Consider the following 24,679-nt stretch of genomic DNA (forward strand, 5'->3'; position numbering starts at 1 on the left):
ATTTTGCGCTGTGTGCAGGCGCCAAGTCCTGTTGGAACTTGAAATCTCCATCTCCATAGAGCAGGTCAGCAGCAGGAAGCATGAAGTGCTCTAAAACTTGCTGGTAGACGGCTGCGTTGACCCTGGATCTCAGGAAACAGAGTGGACCGACACCAGCAGATGACATGGCACCCCAAACCATCACTGATGGTGGAAACTTTACACTAGACTTCAGGCAACGTGGATCCTGTGCCTCTCCTGTCTTCCTCCAGACTCTGGGACCTCGATTTCCAAAGGAAATGCAACATTTGCATGGTTGGGTGATGGTTTGGGGTGCCATGTCATCTGCTGGTGTCGGTCCACTCTGTTTCCTGAGATCCAGGGTCAACGCAGCCGTCTACCAGCAAGTTTTAGAGCACTTCATGCTTCCTGCTGCTGACCTGCTCTATGGAGATGGAGATTTCAAGTTCCAACAGGACTTGGCGCCTGCACACAGCGCAAAATCTACCCGTGCCTGGTTTACGGACCATGGTTTTTCTGTTCTAAATTGGCCCGCCAACTCCCCTGACCTTAGCCCCATAGAAAATCTGTGGGGTATTGTGAAAAGGAAGATGCAGAATGCCAGACCCAAAAACGCAGAAGAGTTGAAGGCCACTATCAGAGCAACCTGGGCTCTCATAACACCTGAGCAGTGCCAGAAACTCATCGACTCCATGCCACGCCGCATTAACGCAGTAATTGAGGCAAAGGAGCTCCAACCAAGTATTGAGTATTGTACATGCTCATATTTTTCATTTTCACACTTTTCAGTTGGCCAACATTTCTAAAAATCCCTTTTTTGTATTAGCCTTAAGTAATATTCTAATTTTGTGACACACGGAATTTTGGATTTTAATTTGTTGCCACTTCAAATCATCAAAATTAAATGAAATAAACATTTGAATGCATCAGTCTGTGTGCAATGAATAAATATAATGTACAAGTTACACCTTTTGAATGCAATTACTGAAATAAATCAAGTTTTTCAAAATATTCTAATTTACTGGCTTTTACCTGTAGGTCATACAATCTCAGCAACAAGCTGTAATATCTTACAGATAATTTAGGACCAAAACCCTTAAAACAAGTAAAACACTCTAACATAAAATCTGCTTAGGGAGAAGAATTATCTTATCAGACAGAAAACAAGCAAATATCACCCTTAGAGATATTTAATCTTACTTAGATTTCAGTTTTTGCAGTGATGCATGGCTGATTATAGCTGCCTAAACTGCAAAGAGGAAGGCAATAAACTGGTTAACAGTTGATAAATGAAGAGAGGCTGTTACTTTCTGGATTAGACAACTCTTCACATAGAACACGTTTATTGTTCAAGTTTAATCATGACTTGGAACACATGCGAAGGTGGAAAGGACTGTTGGAAATAACAGTGGTGAGGACCAAACTGCTCAGCCAGCATTAATACCACTAGTCCTGGACCAACAAATGATTGCTCATGAGTGGTATTATTGTGGCATTATTTTGGGGCCATAATTACACAACCATAACGTATGATAATAATAATAATGCAAGTAACATTTTAAATGCAGTAAACCTTTTATTTGTCATTACCGTATTTTTCGGAGTATAAGTCGCACCGGAGTATAAGTCGCACCTGCCGAAAATGCATAATAAAGAAGGAAAAAAACATGCACTGGGGCCCGGCCAAACTATGAAAAAAACTGCGACTTATAGTCCGAAAAATACGGTATAAGTCGCAGTTTTTTTTTCATAGTTTGGCCGGGGGTGCGACTTATACTCAGGAGCGACTTATGTGTGAAATTATTAACACATTACCGTAAAATAATGCTATTTGGTAATAGTAGAAAAGAGCATCATACACAAATACAAATAGACGGAGTAGACATAGAAAGGGTAAAAGAAACTCGATTTTTGGGAGTATTAATAGATGATCAAATGAACTGGAAATCTCATATACAAAACATACAACATAAGGTGGCAAAAAACATTTCAATAATGAATAAAGCAAAATATGTCCTGGGCCAAAAATCACGACATATTCTCTACTGCTCGCTAGTGTTACCATATCTGAGTTATTGTGCAGAAATATGGGGAAATAACTACCGTATTTTCCGCACTATTAGCCGCACCTAAAAACCACAAATTTACTCAAAAGCTGACAGTGCGGCTTATAACCCGGTGCGCTTTATATATGGATTAATATTAAGATTCATTTTCATAAAGTTTAGGTCTCGCAACTACGGTAAACAGCCGCCATCTTTTTTCCCCGTAGAAGAGGAAGTGCTTCTTCTTCTACGGCAAGCAACCGCCAAGGTAAGCACCCGCCCCCATAGAAGAGGAAGCGCTTCTTCTTCTACTGTAAGCAACCACCCGCCCCCGTAGAAGAAGAAGAAGCGCGCAGATATTACGTTTCATTTCCTTTGTGTGTTTACATCTGTAAAGACCACAAAATGGCTCCTATTAAGCGACAGGTTTCCGGTTCATGAAAAGACGCAATCTCTCCATCCGCACACGGACTACTATTTCACAGCAACTGCCTAAAGACTTTCAAAAAAAGCTGGCTACTTTCCGTGCATATTGTAAAAACAAGATAGCTGAAAAAAAGATCCGGCCAGAGAACATTATCAACATGGACGAGGTTCCACTGACTTTTGATGTTCCTGTGAACCGCACTGTGGATACAACGGGAGCACGTACGGTGAATATTCGCACCACAGGGAATGAGAAGTCATCCTTCACTGTGGTTCTAGCTTGCCATGCTAATGGCCAGAAACTTCCACCCATGGTGATATTCAAAAGGAAGACCTTGCCAAAAGAGACCTTTCCAGCCGGCGTCATCATAAAAGCTAACTCGAAGGGATGGATGGATGAAGAAAAGATGAGCGAGTGGTTAAGGGAAGTTTACGCGAAGTGGCCGGGTGGCTTTTTTCACGCAGCTCCGTCCATGTTGATATACGACTCCATGCACGCCCACATCACGCTGGTTTTTAATATATTATTAAAGTTTGACTGACCTGACTGTTTTTTTGACATTCCTTTAGCGCAGTTAGATGCGGCTTATAACACGGGGCGGCTTATAGGTGGACAAAGTTTTGAAATATGCCGTTCATTGAAGGCGCGGCTTATAACCCAGGGCGGCTTATGGTGCGGAAAATACGGTACAAATGTGCGCTACATTCGCTAACCGTGTTACAAAAAAGGTCAGTTAGAATAATACATAATGTTGGATATAGAGAACACACAAACCCTTTATTTATTGAGTCAAAAATATTAAAGTTCGGTGATTTGGTAAAAATTATGTACAAAGCAAACTATAACCTGCTACCAAAGAATGTACAACAATTCTTCTCAACTAAAGAGGAGAAATATAACCTTAGAGGAAAAAAATAATTTAAAACATTTATATGCACGTACAACACTTAGAACTTTTAGCATATCAGTATGTGGAATTAAATTATGGAATGGATTAAGTAAAGAAGTTAAAAATTGTACTGATATGATCCAGTTTAAGAGGTTGTTCAAAATAATAGTGCTTACAGAGTACAAAAAAGAAGAATTATGAGAAATACTTTCAACCTTATTGAAAATAAGATATTCTTCATCTCAGTATGTTAATAATGACTGAATTAATTAATCAATTACATATTACAAAACTGTTGTATACTAATTCATAGATGTTATTTTATTATATAAAAAGGTCAGTAAATTATTCTATATATTTGTAAACGCTTTGAAGTGGGAAAGGGGTAGGATTAAATAAGCTTTGCTTCTTCCTACTCCTTTTCGGGCATGATGTAAAATGAAATGATGTGAAATTGTGTGATGTATTATGATGTAAGTGTGTTCATGTTCCAAATAAACTAAAGGAAAAAAAAAAAAAATCAAATAATATCATTTATCTCATTCACGTAAGAGACTAGGCGTATATCAGCAATCGTCACACACACACACACACACACACACACACACACACATCAACCAATAAAAATTTGGCGGTGCGGGTCATGGCATTACTGCATTGTGAGAAAAAAGATGCTACCTGCTACTACTTCCGTACCTATGAAAGTTGATCATTTCAACATTGGCGGTAACTTATAAAAATTGAGAAGGGCTGAACAAAAATGGCACCGAAAAGGAAATCATATACCGTATTTTTCGGAGTATAAGTTGCATTTTCTGGGGAAATGTATTTGATAAAAGCCAACACCAAGAATAGACATTTGAAAGGCAATTTGAAATAAATAAAGAATAGTGAACAACAGGCTGAATAAGTGTACGTTATATGAGGCATAAATAACCAACTGGTATGTTAACGTAACATATTATGGTAAGAGTCATTCAAATAACTATAACATATAGAACATGCTATACGTTTACCAAACAATCTGTCACTCCTAATCGCTAAATCCCATGAAATCTTATACGTCTAGTCTCTTACGTGAATGAGATAAATAATATGATTTGATATTTTACGCTAATGTGTTAATAATTTCACACATAAGTCGCTCCTGAGTATAAGTCACACCCCCGGCCAAACTATGAAAAAAAACTGCGACTTATAGTCCGAAAAATACGGTACTGTTTTTTGCGTTAAAATTCTGTTGACTGAGCTACCATATTTTGACTGTAAAATCTTGTTTTTAACGGTGTATTACTGTAAACGGAAAGACGGAACATTTGTTTTTACGGTAGAAAAACTGGCAGCTAAGTTGGCAAAATAAAAAAAATAACTTGTACTGTTTTTCCATGAACGATATAATGTTGTAAAAAAAAAAAAAAAAAAAAAAATGTAAATTTAACACAAAAATTCTGACAAGTGCCAGATTAGGGATGTCCGATAATGGCTTTTTGCCGATATCCGATATTCCGATATTGTCCAACTCTTTAATTACCGATACCGATATCAACCGATATATACAGTCGTGGAATTAACACATTATTATGCCGAATTTGGACAACCAGGTATGGTGAAGATAAGGTACTTTAAAAAAAAATTAATAAAATAAAATAAAATTAATTAATTTAAAAAAATATTATATATATATATATATATATATATTATAATATTATTTGATATTTTATGGTAATGTGTTAATAATTTCACACATAAGTCGCTCCTGAGTATAAGTCGCACACCCCGGCCAAACTATGAAAAAAACTGCGATTTATAGTCCGAAAAATACGGTAATTATAATCCACAAACGGAGACTTTTGGTTTTGCAATCATCAATTTTCCTCTTAATTGTTGTCTTTTTAGGATATTATATTTCAATGGTGAAATGACGTGGTTGCATTGAAGAATTTTACATAAACTGATAATGGCAGTGCTTCTCACCAGCGACTATCAAGGCTCTGTCTGTGCAAGCTAGCGGTCCTTCCTCCCCCCACAGAGACAAAGATTGAGAATGTCTGACAAGAGTTCATAAGGACTTGTTGCTTATTTACATTTAAAGGAGAGTAACTTGTAGCTTAGTTACATTTAAAGGAGAGTAACTTGTAGCTTAGTTACATTTAATGGAGAGTAACTTGGAGCTTAGTTACATTTAATGGAGAGTAACTTGTAGCTTAGTTACATTTAATGGAGAGTAACTTGTAGCTTAGCTACAATTAATGGAGAATAATTTGTAGCTTATTAAAATTTAATGGAGAGTAACGTGGAGCGTATTTACATTTAAAGGAGAGTAACTTGTTGCTTAGCTACATTTAATGGAGAGTAACTTGTAGCTTAGTTACAGTCAAGAAAATAAGTATTTGAACACCCTGCTATTTTGCAAGTTCTCCCACTTAGAAATCATGAAGGGGTCTGAAATTTTCATGGTAGGTGCATGTCCACTGTATGAGACATAACCTAAAAAGAAAAATCCGGAAATCACAATCTATGATTTTTTAACAATTTATTTGTGTGATACAGCTGAAAATAAGTATTTGAACACCAACATTAATATTTGGTAGAGTAGCCTTTGTTTGCAATTACAGAGGTCAAACGTTTCCTGTAGTTCTTCACCAGGTTTGCACAGACTGCAGGAGGGATTTTGGCCCACTCCTCCTCACAGATCTTCTCTAGATCAGTCAGGTTTCTGGGCTGTCGCTGAGTAACACAGACTTTCAGCTCCCTCCAAAGATTTTCAATTGGATTTAGGTCTGGGGACTGGCTAGGCCACTCCAGAACCTTGATATGGTTCTTACGAAGCCACTTCTTGGTTTTCCTGGCTGTGTGCTTTGGGTCATTGTCATGTTGGAAGATCCAGCCACGACTCATCTTCAATGATCTGACTGAGGGAAGGAGGTTTTTGGCCAAAATCTCACAATACATGGCTGCAGTCATCCTCTCCTTAATACAGTACAGTTGTCCTGTCCCATGAGCAGAAAAACACCCCCAAAGCATGATGCTACCACCCCCATGCTTCACAGTAGGTATGGTGTTCTTGGGATGGTACGCATCATTCTTCTTCCTCCAAACACGCATAGTGGAATTATGACCAAAAAGGTCCATTTTGGTCTCATCTGTCCACAAAACTTTCTCCCATGACTCCTCTGGATCATCCAAATGGTCATTGGCAAACTTAAAAAGGGGCCTTAACATGTACTGGTTCAAGCAAGGGAACCTTCCGTGCCATGCATGATTTCAAAGCATGACGTCTTAGTGTATTACCAACAGTGACCATGGAAACAGTGGTCCCAGCTCTTTTCAGGTCATTGAACAAGTCCTGCCGTGTAGTCCTGGGCTGATTCCTCACCTTTATTCGCATCATTGAGACCCCACGAGATGATATCTTGCATGGGGCTCCACTCCCATTGAGATTGACCGTCATGTTTAGCTTCTTCCATTTTCTAATGATTGCTCCAACACTGGACCTTTTTTCACCAAGCTGCTTGGCAATTTCTCCGTAGCCCTTTCCATCCTTAGTGGAGTTGTACAATTTTGTCTCTGGTGTCTTTGGACAGCTCTTTGGTCTTAGCCATGCTGAATGTTTGGGTCTTACTGATTGTATGGGGTGGACAGGTGTATTTATGCAGCTAACGACCTCACACAGGTGCATCTGATTCAGGATAATACAGTTGAGTGGAGGAGGACTTTTAAAGGCGGACTAACAGGTCTTTGAGGTTCAGAATTCTAGGTGATAGACAGGTGTTCAAATACTTATTTTCAGCTGTATCACACGAATAAATTGTTAAAAAAATCATAAATTGTGATTTCTGGATTTTTCTTTTTAGGTTATCTCTCATACAGTGGACATGCACCTACTGTGAAAATTTCAGACCCCTCCATGATTTCTAAGTGGGAGAACTTGCAAAATAGCAGGGTGTTCAATACTTATTTTCTTGACTGTATGTTTTTTTCCTTCTTTATTATGCATTTTTGGCAGGTGCGACTTATACTCCGCAAAATACGGTAATTTCTTTGTCTACCTTCTTTTTCTTTGCAGCAAACTTCCTGTCAGGAACAGTCTGATCGGCTGGGTCAGCAGCAGGGGAGCCGATGAAAACGTAGCAAGGAAGGAGGAGGAAGACTGGGCCTGTCACCTGTGCACCCTCATCAACCGGCCCAGCGCCAGAACCTGCGACGCCTGCCTCACTCCGAGAGCTCAGGGTGAGCTCAGCCTGGTTGTTCCACTTCCACTTGCTCCCTTGTGTGCCATGCCTTTGAAATATTCCACACAATGAGTAATTATCTCTTTTATCGTGACGCGAGCATTAATTTTGCCACTCGGACTGCACTTCTGGGAGGCAACGCACTGCATTTTATTTTCACACATCTACCATAGTTACATTTATTATTTGCGCTGAGCCGCACCAAAATTGCCCTAAAGGGAGGAGTTATGGGACCGGAGGACTTGCAGGAGTGCATTAAAATGTTGGCGAGTGTTTTTTATTTGATAAGTGTGCATGTAACAATTGTTTTCAGTTCAACAAGAGGCCACCGTCACTGATGGATGGCCGCCGCCCTCCACCAGTCTGGTGAGGTACCCCTGCGCTGCCTTCAAGAAGCCTCAGGAGGAGCGCAAACTCAACTGGCGCGCCGCATTTGGGACTTCCACGCTGATTTTCTCAGACTTGAGCGAGCAGCTGAGGCCCGCGGACTCCCCGCTCTGCGGTAATTTGAATTCTTCGCCGCCCGAGCGAGACGGCCCGTTTAAATCCGGCGCCTGCCAAGGGACGCCGGGACCCAATTACGCCTCTGGTGGCAGGCAGAGGCAGCGCGCCCTACCGCCCGGTGGGGAAACGCTGGCCTCGTACAGTCAGCCGTCGAAGAAAATGAAAATTGATCACGGCCCTTCTCCCGGTAACAAGTCGGGGTGAGTAAATCGCTCTTCACAATAATAAGACAAATTCTTTGCAGCCTCCCGTGATTAAAACAAAGTGCCCGTGTGCAGCAGCGTTATTTGAAAAGTTGCAGGGGATGAATCATGCAAATACTCCCGACTTGTCTGAGGGTACTTAGTCAAGTTTTATTTCAGACATAAGACACTTTTATCTCCTCTGACAGTGCGCCGGGTCCCACAGCCCCGCCTTGTTGTGCATCCCACGGCCGCCCAGCTCTTCTCCGAGTGGTCCACAAGGACGGGGACAATAAGGGACGACATTTTTACGTCTGCTCGCTGCCCAGAGAGGCGCAGTGTAAATTCTTTGAGGTGAGAATGGAACTCTCCTTATCCCGCACACTTTCCCCGGAATAAAACTTAGTGATTCTTTGCATGTGCTGCAGTGGGCAGACTTGCACTTTCCTTTCTGTCACCACAGCAAACGATGCTTGATGAGGACCGTCCTCAAGCTCGGACCCAACAACGGCCGCAACTTCTACACCTGCAGCTTGCCAAAAAGTAAACAGTGCGATTATTTCCAGTGGGCAGTTAACGGACCGGGTGTAGCTATCTGCTAAATACAGTTTAAAAACATTAAGTATCACGGATACTCCCAAAGCACATTTTCTGAATGAATACAAACAACCCTCTAAAACGACTGTTATTATGATTGACATATGTTTTTACACTTTTATTAAAGGATTTATAGCAATTACCAAAAGCACAATCATTTGTCAAACTGCAGCAACGAGGATCAGAGTTACAAAGTGTCAAAAAATAATAATAATTAAAAGCAGTCCACAGACTTCAGGAGTGGCACATTGGACTCTGCGTTTGACACCATGTAGTGAAACTGGGTGAGGCCAGGGACCTTGTTGCACGCTGCACCTTTTTTTTTTTTTTTTTTTTTTAAAGAGAAAAGAGGAGAAATCAAATTAAGGTTGATGATTGGCAACACTGTAGACAGACTTTTATTACTGACACTTCATTCCAAACTCATAGTGGATGTTTCTGCTCATGCTGATGACTTTGTTGTTAGTTATCGTATTGCACTAAAGACTTCTGCACTTTCACACTTAAACATCTTATGTATGTGCAACTAATATAAGAAAACTTAGTTTATTCTATATAGCCTGGCTTCTTAACCTAACTTTTCCACTACAGACAGGCCCGGGTCCCATTCAAATGTTACCACTGAATTAGTAATCTAATGGGGATGTTGATTTTCGAATGAATCATGATTCTTTCTTGTAACAATTTAAAAAAAAATCAAAAATCAATAAAAATATATATATATATATATATATATACATATATATATACCCGATTGTAGCTGAGATAGGCTCCAGCACCCCCCGCGACCCCGAAGGGAATAAGCGGTAGAAAATGGATGGATGGATATATATATATATATTATTTTAAGAAAGAATCACGATTCATTCGAAAATCAACATCCCCATTAGATTACTAATTCAGTGGTAATATTTGAATGGGACCCAAAAAAATCAAAAATCAATAAATAAAAAATAAAAAATAAATAAATAAATAAATATATATATATATATATATATATATATATATATATATTATTTTATATTTTAAGAAAGAATCACAATTCATTCGAAAATCAACATCCCCATTAGATTACTAATTCAGTGGTAATATTTGAATGGGACCCAAAAAAATCAAAAATCAATAAATAAATAAAAATAATATATATATATATATATATATATATATATATATATATATATATATATATACATATATTATTTTATATTTTAAGAAAGAATCACAATTCATTCGAAAATCAACATCCCCATTAGATTACTAATTCAGTGGTAATATTTGAATGGGACCCAAAAAAATCAAAAATCAATAAATAAAAAAAAAAAATATATATATATATATATATATATATATATTAGGGGTGTAACGGTACACAAAAATGTCGGTTCGGTTTGTACCTCGGTTTAGAGGTCACGGGTCGGTTCATTTTCGGTACAGTCAGAAAACAACAAAATATACATTTTTGGGTTATTTACCAAATTTGCAAAATCTTCCACCAGAAATATTTTTCTTAGTGGAATATTTGATGTGAAGTAATGGGAACCTTGGATAGGTCAATAATTCATAATAACATTGATTTTGATTCAATATTATGTTTTGAGCAATGACAGTTTAAAAGAAAAAAAAAACAGCTTTGTTTTATTAGTCAACATTGCAACTTTTTCTAAATTACATTTCACCTTTAAGCTTTTTTATTTCACTTTTGTTATGTTTTTGTTTATTTTAATAGTATTTTTAGAATGTGCCGTGGACCTTTAAAACATTAGCTTGTTTTGGCCTCCGGGGCACACTTTTGACACCCCTGCTATAGATAATAAAACATTAAATGTAATAAATCTATGGATAAAAAGCAGAGCCTGGCGACGCATGCGCGTTTATCATAACTCTCTCTCTCTCTCTCTGTCTCTGCCCCTCCCTCACCAATGCTGCTGTATGCGCACAATTTGTTTTGTTTTTAACCCCTTCTTAACCCTGAACGTACATTGAAAATACACGCAACCCTAACTCAAAATGCCGGACATTTGAGGCATTTAAGAAACTCCGCCCTGACAGCTCCGCAAAAGAGGAGATGTCCGGTGAAAAGAGGACGTATGGTCAGTCTATCCTAGCCCGTTAGCTGCTAGCATGCCGTGTGTTGTGCCTCGGTGTGCATTGTTTACACAACGTGCGTTACGCTACTTAATATGTCCGTGTGGAAACTCGTTCGGTACACCTCCGGAAGCCCGTACCGAAACGGTTCAATACAAATACACGCACCGTTACACCCCTAATATATATATATATATATATATATATATATATATATATATATATAGTTTTTTTAATCTGTCCTGTCCAACCACTCAGGCAAATCATGTTGTTTAAACTTATATCTGCTGTACAGATTTACTTTAGAAAAGAGAAGTGTTGGATACTTCTCTTGTTGCCTTATTTGTATTTGAATTTATGAAATGTTTGGGTAGAATTTTATTAAAACCACATTTATTTTAGGTAATATATAAATGCATCGAAGCTGTTTTATTTATTTTATGGAGTAATGTAGTTAATCACACAACTGGCACACGACGTTATTAAAAAAGTATTGATTTTGAATTGAGAATCGTTACCCCGAAGAATCGAATTGTGTGGTGCCCAAAGATTCACAGCCCTAGAATCTAACTCTTGATTTGGTAACACTTTAGTATGGGGAACATATTCTAAGTAACAAAGACTTAAATAAGAGTTATTTGGACACTCGGGGAACATATGAACTTAATTTAGAGTTATTTGGTTAGGGTTATAGGGTTAGGGTTAGAGTTGTTGTATATTAAGGCATACCTGCCAACTACTCCGGTTTTCCCGTAATTAGTACGGTTTTCATCAACCTATTCCGGGTTACGGTTGCAGTGATAAAAAATACGTTTTTTCATTAATTAAAAACATTTTTTTTTTTTTTAAGTTTTATTCACGAAATCGTGTAACAACAATCACAATCGACACTGCTTCCCGTAACTTCCTATCGAGCCATTCCGAATGCCATGCGCGAGGCTATTTATAGCACCGCTGCCAAGCACGAGGCACCAGTTGCCATTGTTTCCAAACGAGCGAACGATCATGGAATCAGCCGGAGAAAAATCGCAAACGAGTCTTAAACCGAAAAGAAAACTGCAGTCATTCCGTGAAGAATATTCAAAAGCCTATCCGGGAATAATTATCCGTTCCAAAAAGGGTGAAAACTACGCGAATTGCACCTTGTGCAGACAAGATTTTTCGATCGGACACGGAGGAATTAGCGATGTAAAAGACCACGTTGGGACAAAAAAACACAAGTCTAATGCCGTTGCTAAATTTGGATTTTAGCCACAAAAAGGTAATGACACCAATGTTATCTATTGGAATTGTTTAGTACTGTTATACTGTTAAAAGTGTTTATACTATTATTGCTTTCAAGTCCAAGTTGAAGAAATCTTGTTAAATGTTGACAGCATAACTACCAAAATACAGAAGTATGTCCTTAATATTTTTGCAGTGCTATTTCTGTTGAAAAGTTCAAATGATTACATTAGAGATGTGATGTGCCACTTTTCAAGTGTCTGATGGCTTAAATTAATTTTCATATTTTGAATTCTTTTGAAAGGCTTACAAAAAAACTACATTTGAATTGTAATTCCATGCTATTGACAGGACTATTAATTTTAATGAAGTTAGCTTACCATGTTTACAGTATGATAATTGTGATAGAAATGTGAATTTTAGGCACAGAATATTTTATACAATTGAACAAGGCAGTAGATTATACAAGCTTGGACAGAAAGTTAATAATGACACCAATTTTTTTTTTAATGGAATTGTTTAGTACTGTTTTACCATTTGTTTACTGTAAAAAGTGTTTATACTGTTTATACTTTCAATGAACAAATTGAAGTCTTGTGAAAGGTTGACAGGATAACTGGCATTAACTGTCAAAATCATTTCAAACTATTGAAGTTAGCTTACAGAATAAACATGTCAATCAACCCATATGATTTTTGCTGTAATATTTTTGTTTTGAAAAGTCACTGTGACTGATAGAGAAGTGATGGTTTTAGCAACATTTTAACCTGTCTGAATGCAATCAATCATTTTGCGTCGGGGGGCGAAGCCTGAACCCCCCACCAGGACTTTGTCCTGGACCTACCGGGGCCTGCAGCCCCTGGACCCTGGCTACTAGGTTTTTCTGATTTCAAAAGTTGGCAGGTATGTTAAGGCCATGCAGAATAAGGCATTAATAAGTACTTAATAATGACTACCGTATTTTTCGGACTATAAGTCGCAGTTTTTTTCATAGTTTGGCCGAGCTCCATATATGTTTTTTTCCTTCTTTATTATGCATTTTCGGCAGGTGCGACTTATACTCCAGTGCGACTTATACTCCGAAAAATACGGTAATTAAGAGCCAATATGCTACTAATTTGCATGTTAATAAGCAACTAATTAATGGTGAATATGATCCCCGTACTAAAGTGTTACCCTTGATTTTAATCGTATTTAATATTTGTATCTAAAGTGTTACCCTTGATTTTAATCGTATTTAATATTTTTATCTAAAGTGTTACCTTTGATTTTAATCGTATTTAATATTTTTACCTAAAGTGTTACCCTTGATTTTAATCGTATTTAATATTTTTATCTAAAGTGTTACCCTTGATTTTAATCGTATTTAATATTTTTATCTAGTGTTACCTTTGATTTTAATCGTATTTAATATTTTTACCTAAAGTGTTACCCTTGATTTTAATCGTATTTAATATTTTTACCTAAAGTGTTACCCTTGATTTTAATCGTATTTAATATTTTTACCTAAAGTGTTACCCTTGATTTTAATCGTATTTAATATTTTTATCTAAAGTGTTACCCTTGATTTTAATCGTATTCAATATTTTTTATCTAACCTCCTTACAGTTTACAACCTTGTCAAATGACATGATTCCATTAACTACAAATTATTATGTATTTAACGCACACAACTTAGGCTTAGGTCAGGCTGATTAGAAAAACAAATACTACAAAAATCACATTGACATATACGTATGTTGTGGTAAAATAAAATGCGTATGTTTCTTAAATAAACTGTCAATAAAATTGAAGTGCAAATAAAATTACAGCTTCACCAGTTTAGTCATACATTTTTGCACTTAAACTTTTCTATGACTTTAGCTCCAGACTTTTTTCTGTTTGTTTGATGGAGACGTGTATTACAACTGAGTATGTCTTTTATATTTGTGTGAAAATATACATGTTTGTGTCATACTTGAGCACAAACAGACAAATATAGTCTGCTGGATATTTTCCATCAGGTAGGTAGAAATGATGGTTGTGGCGCCGCCTGCACAGTCTCCATATTCTAATGCAAAAACTCACCATAATGGCCTGTCGTGTTCGCACAGATGATCGCCCCGAAGAACTCGGAGTAATGCCTCTTAATCCTGGTAATAGCCATCTTGCAGGCTGCCGAGGGATCCGTCCCGGCTCTCATCAGCTCCACCGCCAAGTAACTGTTGGCAGGGTTGCATTTGACACGTGCGAGGCCGGCTAACGAGCGCTTGTCAAGGCTGCTTAAACAGAGCCCGGAGTCTTCAAGATACAATCTATGCTGATTGTGGAGCTAAATATTGCGAAATGTGGCAAACATGTTTCGTGCGTCATGGGAAAAGCCAAGTGAGGGCAAAACAGAGGTGATGGAGGCTTTGTTATAAGAAAAAGAAAGTCCTCGGCTCGTACCTCGGTAGAAAGCGCATCATGACGTCTCCATCACCGGTCGCGGCAGCAGCGCCGGCCTCGCTGTCGGCATAGGCTCCCGATCCAACTATGGGAGAGTCTCCAACGCGACTAGGACAGAAACAACACAAACACAGACTCAAGAATCCTGTTAAAGTGTGCTCTGATGGAATAATAAACTCATCGTACACCAAGTAAAGGGTGACACAAAAATCCAAATCCACCAGTTAAGAGTTGGGAATATTTGGGTATCTCACGATTGGATTACGATTACAAATACAAAAAAAGATCAGTTCTAGTAATACATAATGTTGGATATAGAGAATATACAAACCTTTTATTTATTGAATCAAACATACTGAAATTCCACGACATAGTGAATTTGCAAACAGCTAAAATGATACACAAAGCAAACTATAACCTGCTACCCAGGAATGTACAACAATTCTTCTCAAAAAAAGAGGAGAAATATAATCTTAGAGAAAAATGTCATTTAAAACATTTGTATGCACGTACAACACTAGAGATGCATTTATCGGCCTGCCGATATTATCGGCCGATAAATGCGTTAAAATGTAATATCGGAAATTATCGGTATCCATCCATCCATCCATCTTCTTCCGCTTCTCCGAGGTCGGGTCGCGGGGGCAGCAGCCTAAGCAGGGAAGCCCAGACTTTCCTCTCCCCAGCCACTTCGTCCAGCTCCTCCCGGGGGATCCCGAGGCGTTCCCAGGCCAGCCGGGAGACATAGTCTTCCCAACGTGTCCTGGGTCTTCCCCGTGGCCTCCTACCGGTTGGACGTGCCCTAAACACCTCCCGAGGGAGGCGTTCGGGTGGCATCCTGACCAGATGCCCGAACCACCTCATCTGGCTCCTCTCGATGTGGAGGAGCAGCGGCTTTACTTTGAGCTCCCCCCGGATGGCAGAGCTTCTCACCCTATCTCTAAGGGAGAGCCCCGCCACCCGGCGGAGGAAACTCATTTCGGCCGCTTGTACCCGTGATCTTGTCCTTTCGGTCATAACCCAAAGCTCATGACCATAGGTGAGGATGGGAACGTAGATCGACCGGTAAATTGAGAGCTTTGCCTTCCGGCTCAGCTCCTTCTTCACAACAACGAATCGATACAGCGTCCGCATTACTGAAGATGCCACACCGATCCGCCTGTCGATCTCACGATCCACTCTTCCCTCACTTGTGAACAAGACTCCGAGGTACTTGAACTCCTCCACTTGGGGCAGGGTCTACTCCCCAACCCGGAGATGGCACTCCACCCTTTTCCGGGCGAGAACCATGGACTCAGACTTGGAGGTGCTGATTCTCATCCCAGTCGCTTCACACTCGGCTGCGAACCGATCCAGTGAGAGCTGAAGATCCTGGCCAGAAGGTTTCCAAGTTGTGCACGTTTATCATCTGCAGGTTCTCTTCCCAGATCTGCCTGCGACCAGACTCTTCTAGCTGATGGAAGTAAACTTTATTGTGCGCTGTCTATTATCGGTATCGTTTTTTTTGTTGTTGTTGTTTTTTTGTTTTTTTTTAATTAAATCAACATAAAAAACACAAGACACACTTACAATTAGTGCACCAACCCAAAAAAACCTTCCTCCCCCATTCACACAAAAGGGTTGTTTCTTTCTGTTATTAATATTGTGGTTCCTACATTATATATCAATATATATCAATACAGTCTGCAAGGGATACAGTCCGTAAGCACACATGATTGTGCGTGCTGCTGGTCCACTAATAGTACCAACCTTTAACAGTTAATTTTACTCATTTTCATTAATTACTAGTTTCTATGTAACTGTTTTTATATTGTTTTACTTTCTTTTTTATTCAAGAAAATGTTTTTAATTTATTTATCTTTTTTTTTTTTTTTTTTTTTTTAAATTTCCTTATCTTCACCATACCTGGTTGTCCAAATTAGGCATAATAATGTGTTAATTCCACGACTGTATATATCAGTATCGGTAATTAAAGAGTTGGACAATATCGGCAAAAAGCCATTATCGGACATCCCTACTTAAGACCTTCAGTATATCTTATAATTAAATGATGGAATGGATTAAGCAAATAAATCAAACAATGTACTAATATGATCCACTTCAAGTAACTCTTCAAACTTAAAGTGTTTACAAAGTACAAAGAAGAAGAACCATGATAAACATTCTGAATTTATTTCATCCATCCGTTCATTTTTTCAAAATAATCTTACTTATCTCAACATATGAAATGTAACTTACTTCACCGAGTATTATTTATTTATTTAATTTTAATTGTGATTACTTATGGAGTAAATTGTGGATACATTGAGAACAGGAAGTGAACAAAAGTGTTAGCAACTGCTATGTAAAGGAAAAGGGGTAGGATTAAATAAGCTCTGCTTCTTCCTACTCCTTTTCCAACATGTTGAAAAGAGAAACTGGAAATTGTGATGCATCACGTTGTATGCTTGCATGTTCCAAATAAACTCACACTCAAATCAGGAGCTAAGATTCGATTAAAAATCGATTATTGGTGCATCTTTAATTTATGTATATTGATGCTGTTTTACTTTTTATTTGTTTCACTAAATAAGCGTTTATCACTCGCAACTTTGCAAACAGTGCATTTGTAATTAAAAACAGTTAAATTATTTCTTTCTTAAGTTTATTTCGAGCATGAACACACTTACAGCATAGTACATCACACAATTTCATCTCATTTCCCTTTACATCAAGGTCAAGGTCAAGGTTCAACTTTATTGTCCCCGCGGGGAAATTTGTCTTGGGCACAGTGCATCATTGCTTTCTTAACATACCCAAAAACAACAGAACAAAAACACAAGCACAGACACAACCACAACCATACAACTAACATTTAAACATCAGAACATGGAGCTTGATAGACATAGGTGGCACTTTGATGTAGGCATAAAATCTACAGTATGGAGATAAAGATAAAGTACCAATGTGCATTGCACTAGAGCTCATGGATAAAGTGCTGTGTGCTAAAGTGCTTAGTTCTAAAGTGCTATGTGCTAAAGTGCTATGTGCTAAAAGAGTGCTAACCTATGTATTAAAATTCTATTGCACATTGTTGGTCAGCTTAATGGAGGCTGGAACAAATGATAATTTAAGGCGGTTAGATTTGCATAGTGGGACCCGGAGTCTTCTCCCTGATGGCAGGGTTCCATATTCAGGAAAGAGGACATCATGTCCGAAAAGGAGTAGGAAGAAGCAAAGGTTATTTAATCTTACCCCTTTCCCACTTCAGAGCGTTTACAAATACATACGTTCATTTACTGACTTCTTTTTGTCGCACAATGACATCAGTAAATGATTAATACAGCAGTTTGGTAATATATATTTAAGTCAGTCATTATTAACATACTGAGATGAAGAATATCTTATTTTCAATAAGTTTGAACAACCTCTTAAACTTCTTTACTTAATGCATTCCATCATTTAATTCCACATACTGATATGCTAAATGTTTAAAGTGTTGTACGTGCATACACATGTTTTAAATGAGATTTTCCTCTAAGGTTATATTTCTCCTCTTTAGTTGAGAAGAATTGTTGTACATTCTTTGGTAGCAGGTTATAGTTTGCTTTGTACATCATTTTAGATGTTTGCAATTTTACCAAATCATCGAACTTTAATATTTTTGACTCAATAAATAAAGTGTTTGTATGTTCTCTATATCCAACATTATGTATCAAATTAATTCCCACATGTATTAAATTAATAGAAATGTGCGGAAAAACTGGAACATAAGTCGGATCTCTCAGTGAGGTGGCTCGCTGCAGTCTGCATTATTTTATTTAAAATAAATAGATTATTGACGTAGATTATAAAAATCTATTATTATCTCCACCTCTACCACCAGTCTTTTAATACATATTGTTCATTCAAATGTAACACAAAGCTTATGTGGATGTTTTGTTCAGATAACTTAGCTTTTAGCATTTTTAAAGTACAAAATGTATGAAAGTGGCCTCGGCATATTTCCATTTTACCGAACGTGGCCCTCGCTGGAAAAAGTTTGGACACCCCCGCTGGAGTGCAATCACATTTAATTGACAATTTTACACAACTTAAGAAGTTTTCCCCCAAGGAGCAAAGCATATTTTGGAAAGAACATGACTTTTATGCAAAGCAAGCTAGATAATTTTAACATTGTGGAATGATCGCAAACAGACGGTTGTAGGATTTTTAAAAGTTCCGTTTTTTGCGTCACCCTGTAGAACACCTGAAGTACTACAAGTTTGCATACATTTCTGCCTCTGAAGCATCGACATACCCTGCGACTTTATGAGTGAGCCCGTTCGTGGACGTCCCCGCAGCTACGTGACCGTGTTGATCAAATGCGATCACACCTGGGGGAAAAAAATAATTACTGTTACACACAACCAACCACATTGTTTACAAAAAAAAGCTGGCAGAGTAAGCCAATAAAAAAAATATGCAATCATCCATCCATCTTCTACCGCTTGTGCCTTTTGGGTCAAATTAATAAAATAATTGAAGGTTGTAGATAATTAGTGACATCTAGTGTTCAGGTTGCAGAAAGTGAGCAACTGTTGCACTTCCTTTACGGGCCGGCCCAAATAAGTACACACCGTGACCTCACGCGGCCTGGGGCGCTATCAAAATATGCTCCACGATACATTGACCGACAATTTTTTTATTTTTTTGAGACAAAATGAACCACTGATGTGATGACAATACCTACTGATGGACGTACCGTATTTTTCGGAGTATAAGTCGCACCGGCCGAAAATGCATAATAAAGAAGGAAAAAAACATACCGTATTTTCCGCACCATAAGCCGCCCTGGGTTATAAGCCGCGCCTTCAATGAACGGCATATTTCAAAACTTTGTCCACCTATAAGCCGCCCCGTGTTATAAGCCGCATCTAACTGCGCTAAAGGGAATGTCAAAAAAACAGTCAGATAGGTCAGTCAAACTTTAATAATATATTAAAAACCAGCGTGATGTGGGCGCGCATGGAGTCGTATATATCAACATGGACGGAGCTGCGTGAAAAAAGCCACCCGGCCTCTTCGCGTAAACTTCCCTTAACCACTCGCTCATCTTTTCTTCATCCATCCATCCCTTCGAGTTAGCTTTTATGATGACGCCGGCTGGAAAGGTCTCTTTTGGCAAGGTCTTCCTTTTGAATATCACCATGGGTGGAAGTTTCTGGCCATTAGCATGGCAAGCTAGAACCACAGTGAAGGATGACTTCTCATTCCCTGTGGTGCGAATATTCACCGTACGTGCTCCCGTTGTATCCACAGTGCGGTTCACAGGAATATCAAAAGTCAGTGGAACCTCGTCCATGTTGATAATGTTCTCTGGCCGGATCTTTTTTTCAGCTATCTTGTTTTTACAATATGCACGGAAAGTAGCCAGCTTTTCTTGAAAGTCTTTAGGCAGTTGCTGTGAAATAGTAGTCCGTGTGCGGATGGAGAGATTGCGTCTTTTCATGAACCGGAAACCTGTCGCTTAGTAGGAGCCATTTTGTGGTCTTTACAGATGTAAACACACAAAGGAAATGAAACGTAATATCCGCGCTACTTCTTCTTCTACGGGGGCGGGTGGTTGCTTACAGTAGAAGAAGAAGCGCTTCCTCTTCTATGGGGGCGGGTGCTTACCTTGGCGGTTGCTTGCGTAGAAGAAGAAGCGCTTCCGCTTCTATGGGGAAAAAAGATGGCGGCTGTTTACCGTAGTTGCGAGACCTAAACTTTATGAAAATGAATCTTAATATTAATCCATATATAAAGCGCACCGGGTTATAAGCCGCACTGTCAGCTTTTGAGTAAATTTGTGGTTTTTAGGTGCGGCTAATAGTGCGGAAAATACGGTATATAAGTCGCACTGGAGTATAAGTCGCATTGAGACAAAATGAACCACTGATGTGATGACAATACCTACTAATGGACGTACCGTATTTTTCGGAGTATAAGTCGCACCGGCCGAAAATGCATAATAAAGAAGGAAAAAAAAACATATATAAGTCGCACTGGAGTATAAGTCGCATTTTTGGGGGAAATGTATTTGATAAAAGCCAACACTAAGAATAGACATTTGAAAGGCAATTATGGCGTCACATTAGTGCCAAAAATCCGAGCGCATAAAAACTGTTATCGCGCGCTGATTCTCCACTTCGTGCCTTTCTGCGCGCGCGCCGTCTCGGTCTGTGCGCTCTCTGTGTACTCCTGGCATCTCTCCTCGCGCTGTCATGTTTCTTTTTGGCACTAGGCTTAGACGGCCCCTCCTTTCTGATTGGCTGTGAGCATTTTTCATATGACCAATCATTCTCCAGTGTAGCACCGTTGTAGCCATCTTACCTCGGACATCTAGCTTCAATCATTACATTGATGTCAATGGTACATGTACTAATTAAATTACCATAACTTGCTCGATTTTCGACCAATTTACAAACGGTTTGCCTTGTTACAAATCTTATTACATGTAGATATGACTAGGGCTGCAGCTAACGATTATTTTTCTATCGATTCATCTATAGATTATTTTTTCGATTAATCGGTTAATCTATAGATTATTTTTTTCGATTAATCTATAGATTATTTTTCCTTTTACCGATTATTTTTTTTATTTAAAATGAAGAGGAAAAAATAAATGTAGGCCAGTTTTTTCAAAAGGCATGGCTTTTATTTACAAAAAAAAAAGGTATGGCCACTCAGTCAACATTGACAACAACATGACAAAATATTCTGTAACAATGTAAACATTTAAAACTTTTAACATTTCCATCCATCCATCCATCTTCTTCCGCTTATCCGAGGTCGGGTCGCGGGGGCAGCAGCCTAAGCAGGGAAACCCAGACTTCCCTCTCCCCAGCCACTTCGTCCAGCTCCTCCCGGGGGATCCCGAGGCGTTCCCAGGCCAGCCGGGAGACATAGTCTTCCCAACGTGTCCTGGGTCTTCCCCGTGGCCTCCTACCGGTCGGACATGCCCTAAACACCTCCTTAGGGAGGCGCTCGGGTGGCATCCTGACCAGATGCCCGAACCACCTCATCTGGCTCCTCTCGATGCGGAGGAGCAGCGGCTTTACTTTGAGCTCCCCCCGGATGACAGAGCTTCTCACCCTATCTCTAAGGGAGAGCCCCGCCACCCGGCGGAGGAAACTCATTTCGGCCGCTTGTACCCGTGATCTTGTCCTTTCGGTCATAACCCAAAGCTCATGACCATAGGTGAGGATGGGAACGTAGATCGACCGGTAAATTGAGAGCTTTGCCTTCCGGCTCAGCTCCTTCTTCACCACAACGGATCGATACAGCGTCCGCATTACTGAAGACTTTTTACTTTTAACATTTAACAAAATTAAAAGTATCTTATTTGCTTTTTAATGTGCAAATATAAAAGTAAACATCCAGTGCAAATCTTAATATTCTGCAATAGTATAAGCATTTCAAAAGTAAAAGTATTGCTTATTTTGCTTTAAAATGTGCAAAAAATAAAGATAAACATCCAATACAAAAAAGTGTACAGTGTAAACATTTCAACAAAAGTAAAAGTATTGCTTATTTTGCTTAATAACACAACAATGATAGTATGATTAAAGTGAAAGTTAATTGTTGGTTTGTACATAGTATATGTAACTGTTAATGTTGTAAAAGGTATTTGCACAACTAATTAACGTTAGCGTTTGTGACACGTCTTGTGCCGTGGGGTTCTTTCAGGACCGACAGACTGAACGCCAGACGGCTTTGCCAGGTTTACAATCTTTTAATTTTACACAAAGTCTTTTCTCTTTCTTTCCTCGCTTTTCAGCTCCTCTTCCTCGCCCGCTCGTCGTCCTCTGTCTCTGGCTCTCCTCTATGGCGTCACATTAGTGCCAAAAATCCGAGCACATAAAAACTGTTATCGCGCGCTAATTCTCCACTTCGTGCGCACGCGCGACACCATTTTGCGCGCGCGTGGTGCCTTTTGCGCGCGCGCGATGCCTTTCTGTGCGCGCGCGGTGCCTTTTTCGCGCGCGCGCGCGCGACGCCTTTCTGCGCGCTCTCTGTGTACTCCTGGCATCTCTCCTCGCGCTGTCATGTTTCTTTTTGGCACTTTGGGGGCGGGTATGCTTAGACGGCCCCTCCTTTCTGATTGGCTGTGAGCATTTTTCATATGACCAATGATTCTCCAGTGTAGCAACGTTGTAGCCATCTTACCTCGGACATCTAGCCTCAATCATTACATTGATGTCAATGGTACATGTACTAATTAAATTACCATAACTTGCTCGATTTTTGACCAATTTACAAACGGTTTGCCTTGTTACAAATCTTATTACATGTAGATATGACATAGGATGCTGTACCTGTTGAAATTACCTCTTTCGCTTTAAAAAAAAAATGACTTAATTGTGCAACATAGTTGTGTAAGGTCAGTGTTAGTCAGTTCTCTGATTATTTTAAACTGTTTCAGAATACATTCTTAAAAGCTATTTTTAACATTTTAAAAACAAAATTCAAAGATTATTTCATTAATTTTATGGCTGAATCAAAAGAAATTCCATAAATTAGAAAACAAATGTTCAAGAAGAAGTGAAAATATAAAATAATGTTATTGCTGGTGGACCAGTTCTGGCTGAAAGATGTGATTATGGTGTTTGTTGTCTTATTATTTATTTGGGTCACATTTTGTATTACCCTGTATTGTGTTTATGTGGTATGAAATAACCTTCATCAGCGCACGACATTTTTTTTATCCACTTCTTCCTCCGTAAATCTTGATACATATTGACGATGACCCGCCCTGCTATACTTCTGATTGGCTCTGAGCATTTTTCGCCTGACCAATCAGAAAGAAGGGGCCGTCTAAGCATACCCGCCCCCATAGCGCGCAAAAAGGCTCCACGCGCGCGCAGAAAGGGTGTGGCGCGCGCGCGCACGAAGTGGAGAATCAGCGCGCGATAACAGTTTTTATGCGCTCTGATTTTTGGCACTAATGTGACGCCATAGGCAATTTTAAATAAATAAAGAATAGTGAACAACAGGCTGAATAAGTGTACGTTATATGAGGCATAAATAACCAACTGGTATGTTAACGTAACATATTATGGTAAGAGTCATTCAAATAACTATAACATATAGAACATGCTATACGTTTACCAAACAATCTGTCACTCCTAATCGCTAAATCCCATGAAATCTTATACGTCTAGTCTCTTACGTGAATGAGATAAATAATATCATACGGTAATATGTTAATAATTTCACACATAAGTCGCTCCTGAGTATAAGTCGCACCCCCGGCCAAACTATGAAAAAAAACTGCGACTTACAGTCCGAAAAATACGGTATACCTTTTCGAACACAATTAACTTGTATTGCTTGTGTACTTTAACGTTGTATATGAAATGTAAACAACGAAATACCAAGTTGAATAAAACAGGCAAATAATACAAATTAAATGTATGGTCTGTAAGAAAAATGTTGCACTTGAATAAAAAAAAAAATCACAACCAAAACCAATAAAATAGGTTCTGTCTCTGTTAAGGAGGAGGAGGGGGACCCTCAAATATACACACACAAAATTATAAACAAAATGGCAAAAAAAAAAAAAGATAGTGACCAAAATGATACTCAGTGGCCGAGTGGTTAGAGTGTCCGCTCTGAGATGGGTAGGTCGTGAGTTCAAACCCCGACCAAAGACTATACAAATGGGAGCCATTACCTCCCTGCTTGGCACTCAGCATCAAGGGTTGGAATTGGGCGTTAAATCACCAAAAAATATTCCCAGGCGCGGCCACCGCTGCTGCTCACTGCTCCCCTCACCTCCCAGGGGGTGAACAAGGGGATGGGTCAAATGCAGAGGACACATTTCACCACACCTAGTGTGTGTGTGACAATCATTGCTACTTTAACTTTTTAATGATGCGATTATCATTATTATCGCGGTAATGTTGAATATGCTCAATAAATGACTGATACACACACTCAAATCTTTTAACGGAGTTGTATTTTTTTAACAATTAAAATAAATAGCCACACAACATACTTTTTTTTGGCAGAGGAGACAGTAAATATTGTTCTGGCTTCAAAATAGCCATATTATTTGTATTTGT

General features: G+C 38.9%; 2 protein-coding genes across 4 annotated transcripts in view; one reads left to right on the forward strand and one right to left on the reverse strand.

Moving 5' to 3' along the window:
- neil3 (nei-like DNA glycosylase 3) overlaps window positions 1-8,881 on the forward strand; it is a 32,936-nt gene extending 24,055 nt beyond the window's left edge. For both annotated transcript variants that reach the window (XM_061976584.1, XM_061976585.1), the window contains exons 7-10: window positions 7,428-7,591; window positions 7,907-8,297; window positions 8,489-8,633; window positions 8,708-8,881. In XM_061976584.1, the coding sequence (XP_061832568.1) occupies window positions 7,428-7,591; window positions 7,907-8,297; window positions 8,489-8,633; window positions 8,708-8,881 (874 nt within the window). The remainder of the gene's footprint in view (window positions 1-7,427; window positions 7,592-7,906; window positions 8,298-8,488; window positions 8,634-8,707) is intronic.
- An 88-nt stretch (window positions 8,882-8,969) lies between these two features.
- aga (aspartylglucosaminidase) overlaps window positions 8,970-24,679 on the reverse strand; it is a 67,809-nt gene continuing 52,099 nt past the window's right edge. The window contains exons 6-9 of one of the 2 annotated variants that reach the window (XM_061976592.1): window positions 18,892-18,967; window positions 14,613-14,720; window positions 14,253-14,386; window positions 8,970-9,185 (exon numbers count right to left, since the gene is read on the reverse strand). In XM_061976592.1, coding sequence (XP_061832576.1) covers window positions 9,091-9,185; window positions 14,253-14,386; window positions 14,613-14,720; window positions 18,892-18,967 — 413 coding nt within the window. In that variant the 3' untranslated portion in view covers window positions 8,970-9,090. Of the gene's footprint in view, window positions 9,192-14,252; window positions 14,387-14,612; window positions 14,721-18,891; window positions 18,968-24,679 lie in introns of both variants that reach the window. The other variant, XM_061976591.1, reaches the window with a different exon arrangement.

The sequence above is a fragment of the Nerophis lumbriciformis genome, linkage group LG16 (assembly GCF_033978685.3).
Source record: "Nerophis lumbriciformis linkage group LG16, RoL_Nlum_v2.1, whole genome shotgun sequence".
Taxonomy (NCBI): Eukaryota; Metazoa; Chordata; class Actinopteri; order Syngnathiformes; family Syngnathidae; genus Nerophis; species Nerophis lumbriciformis.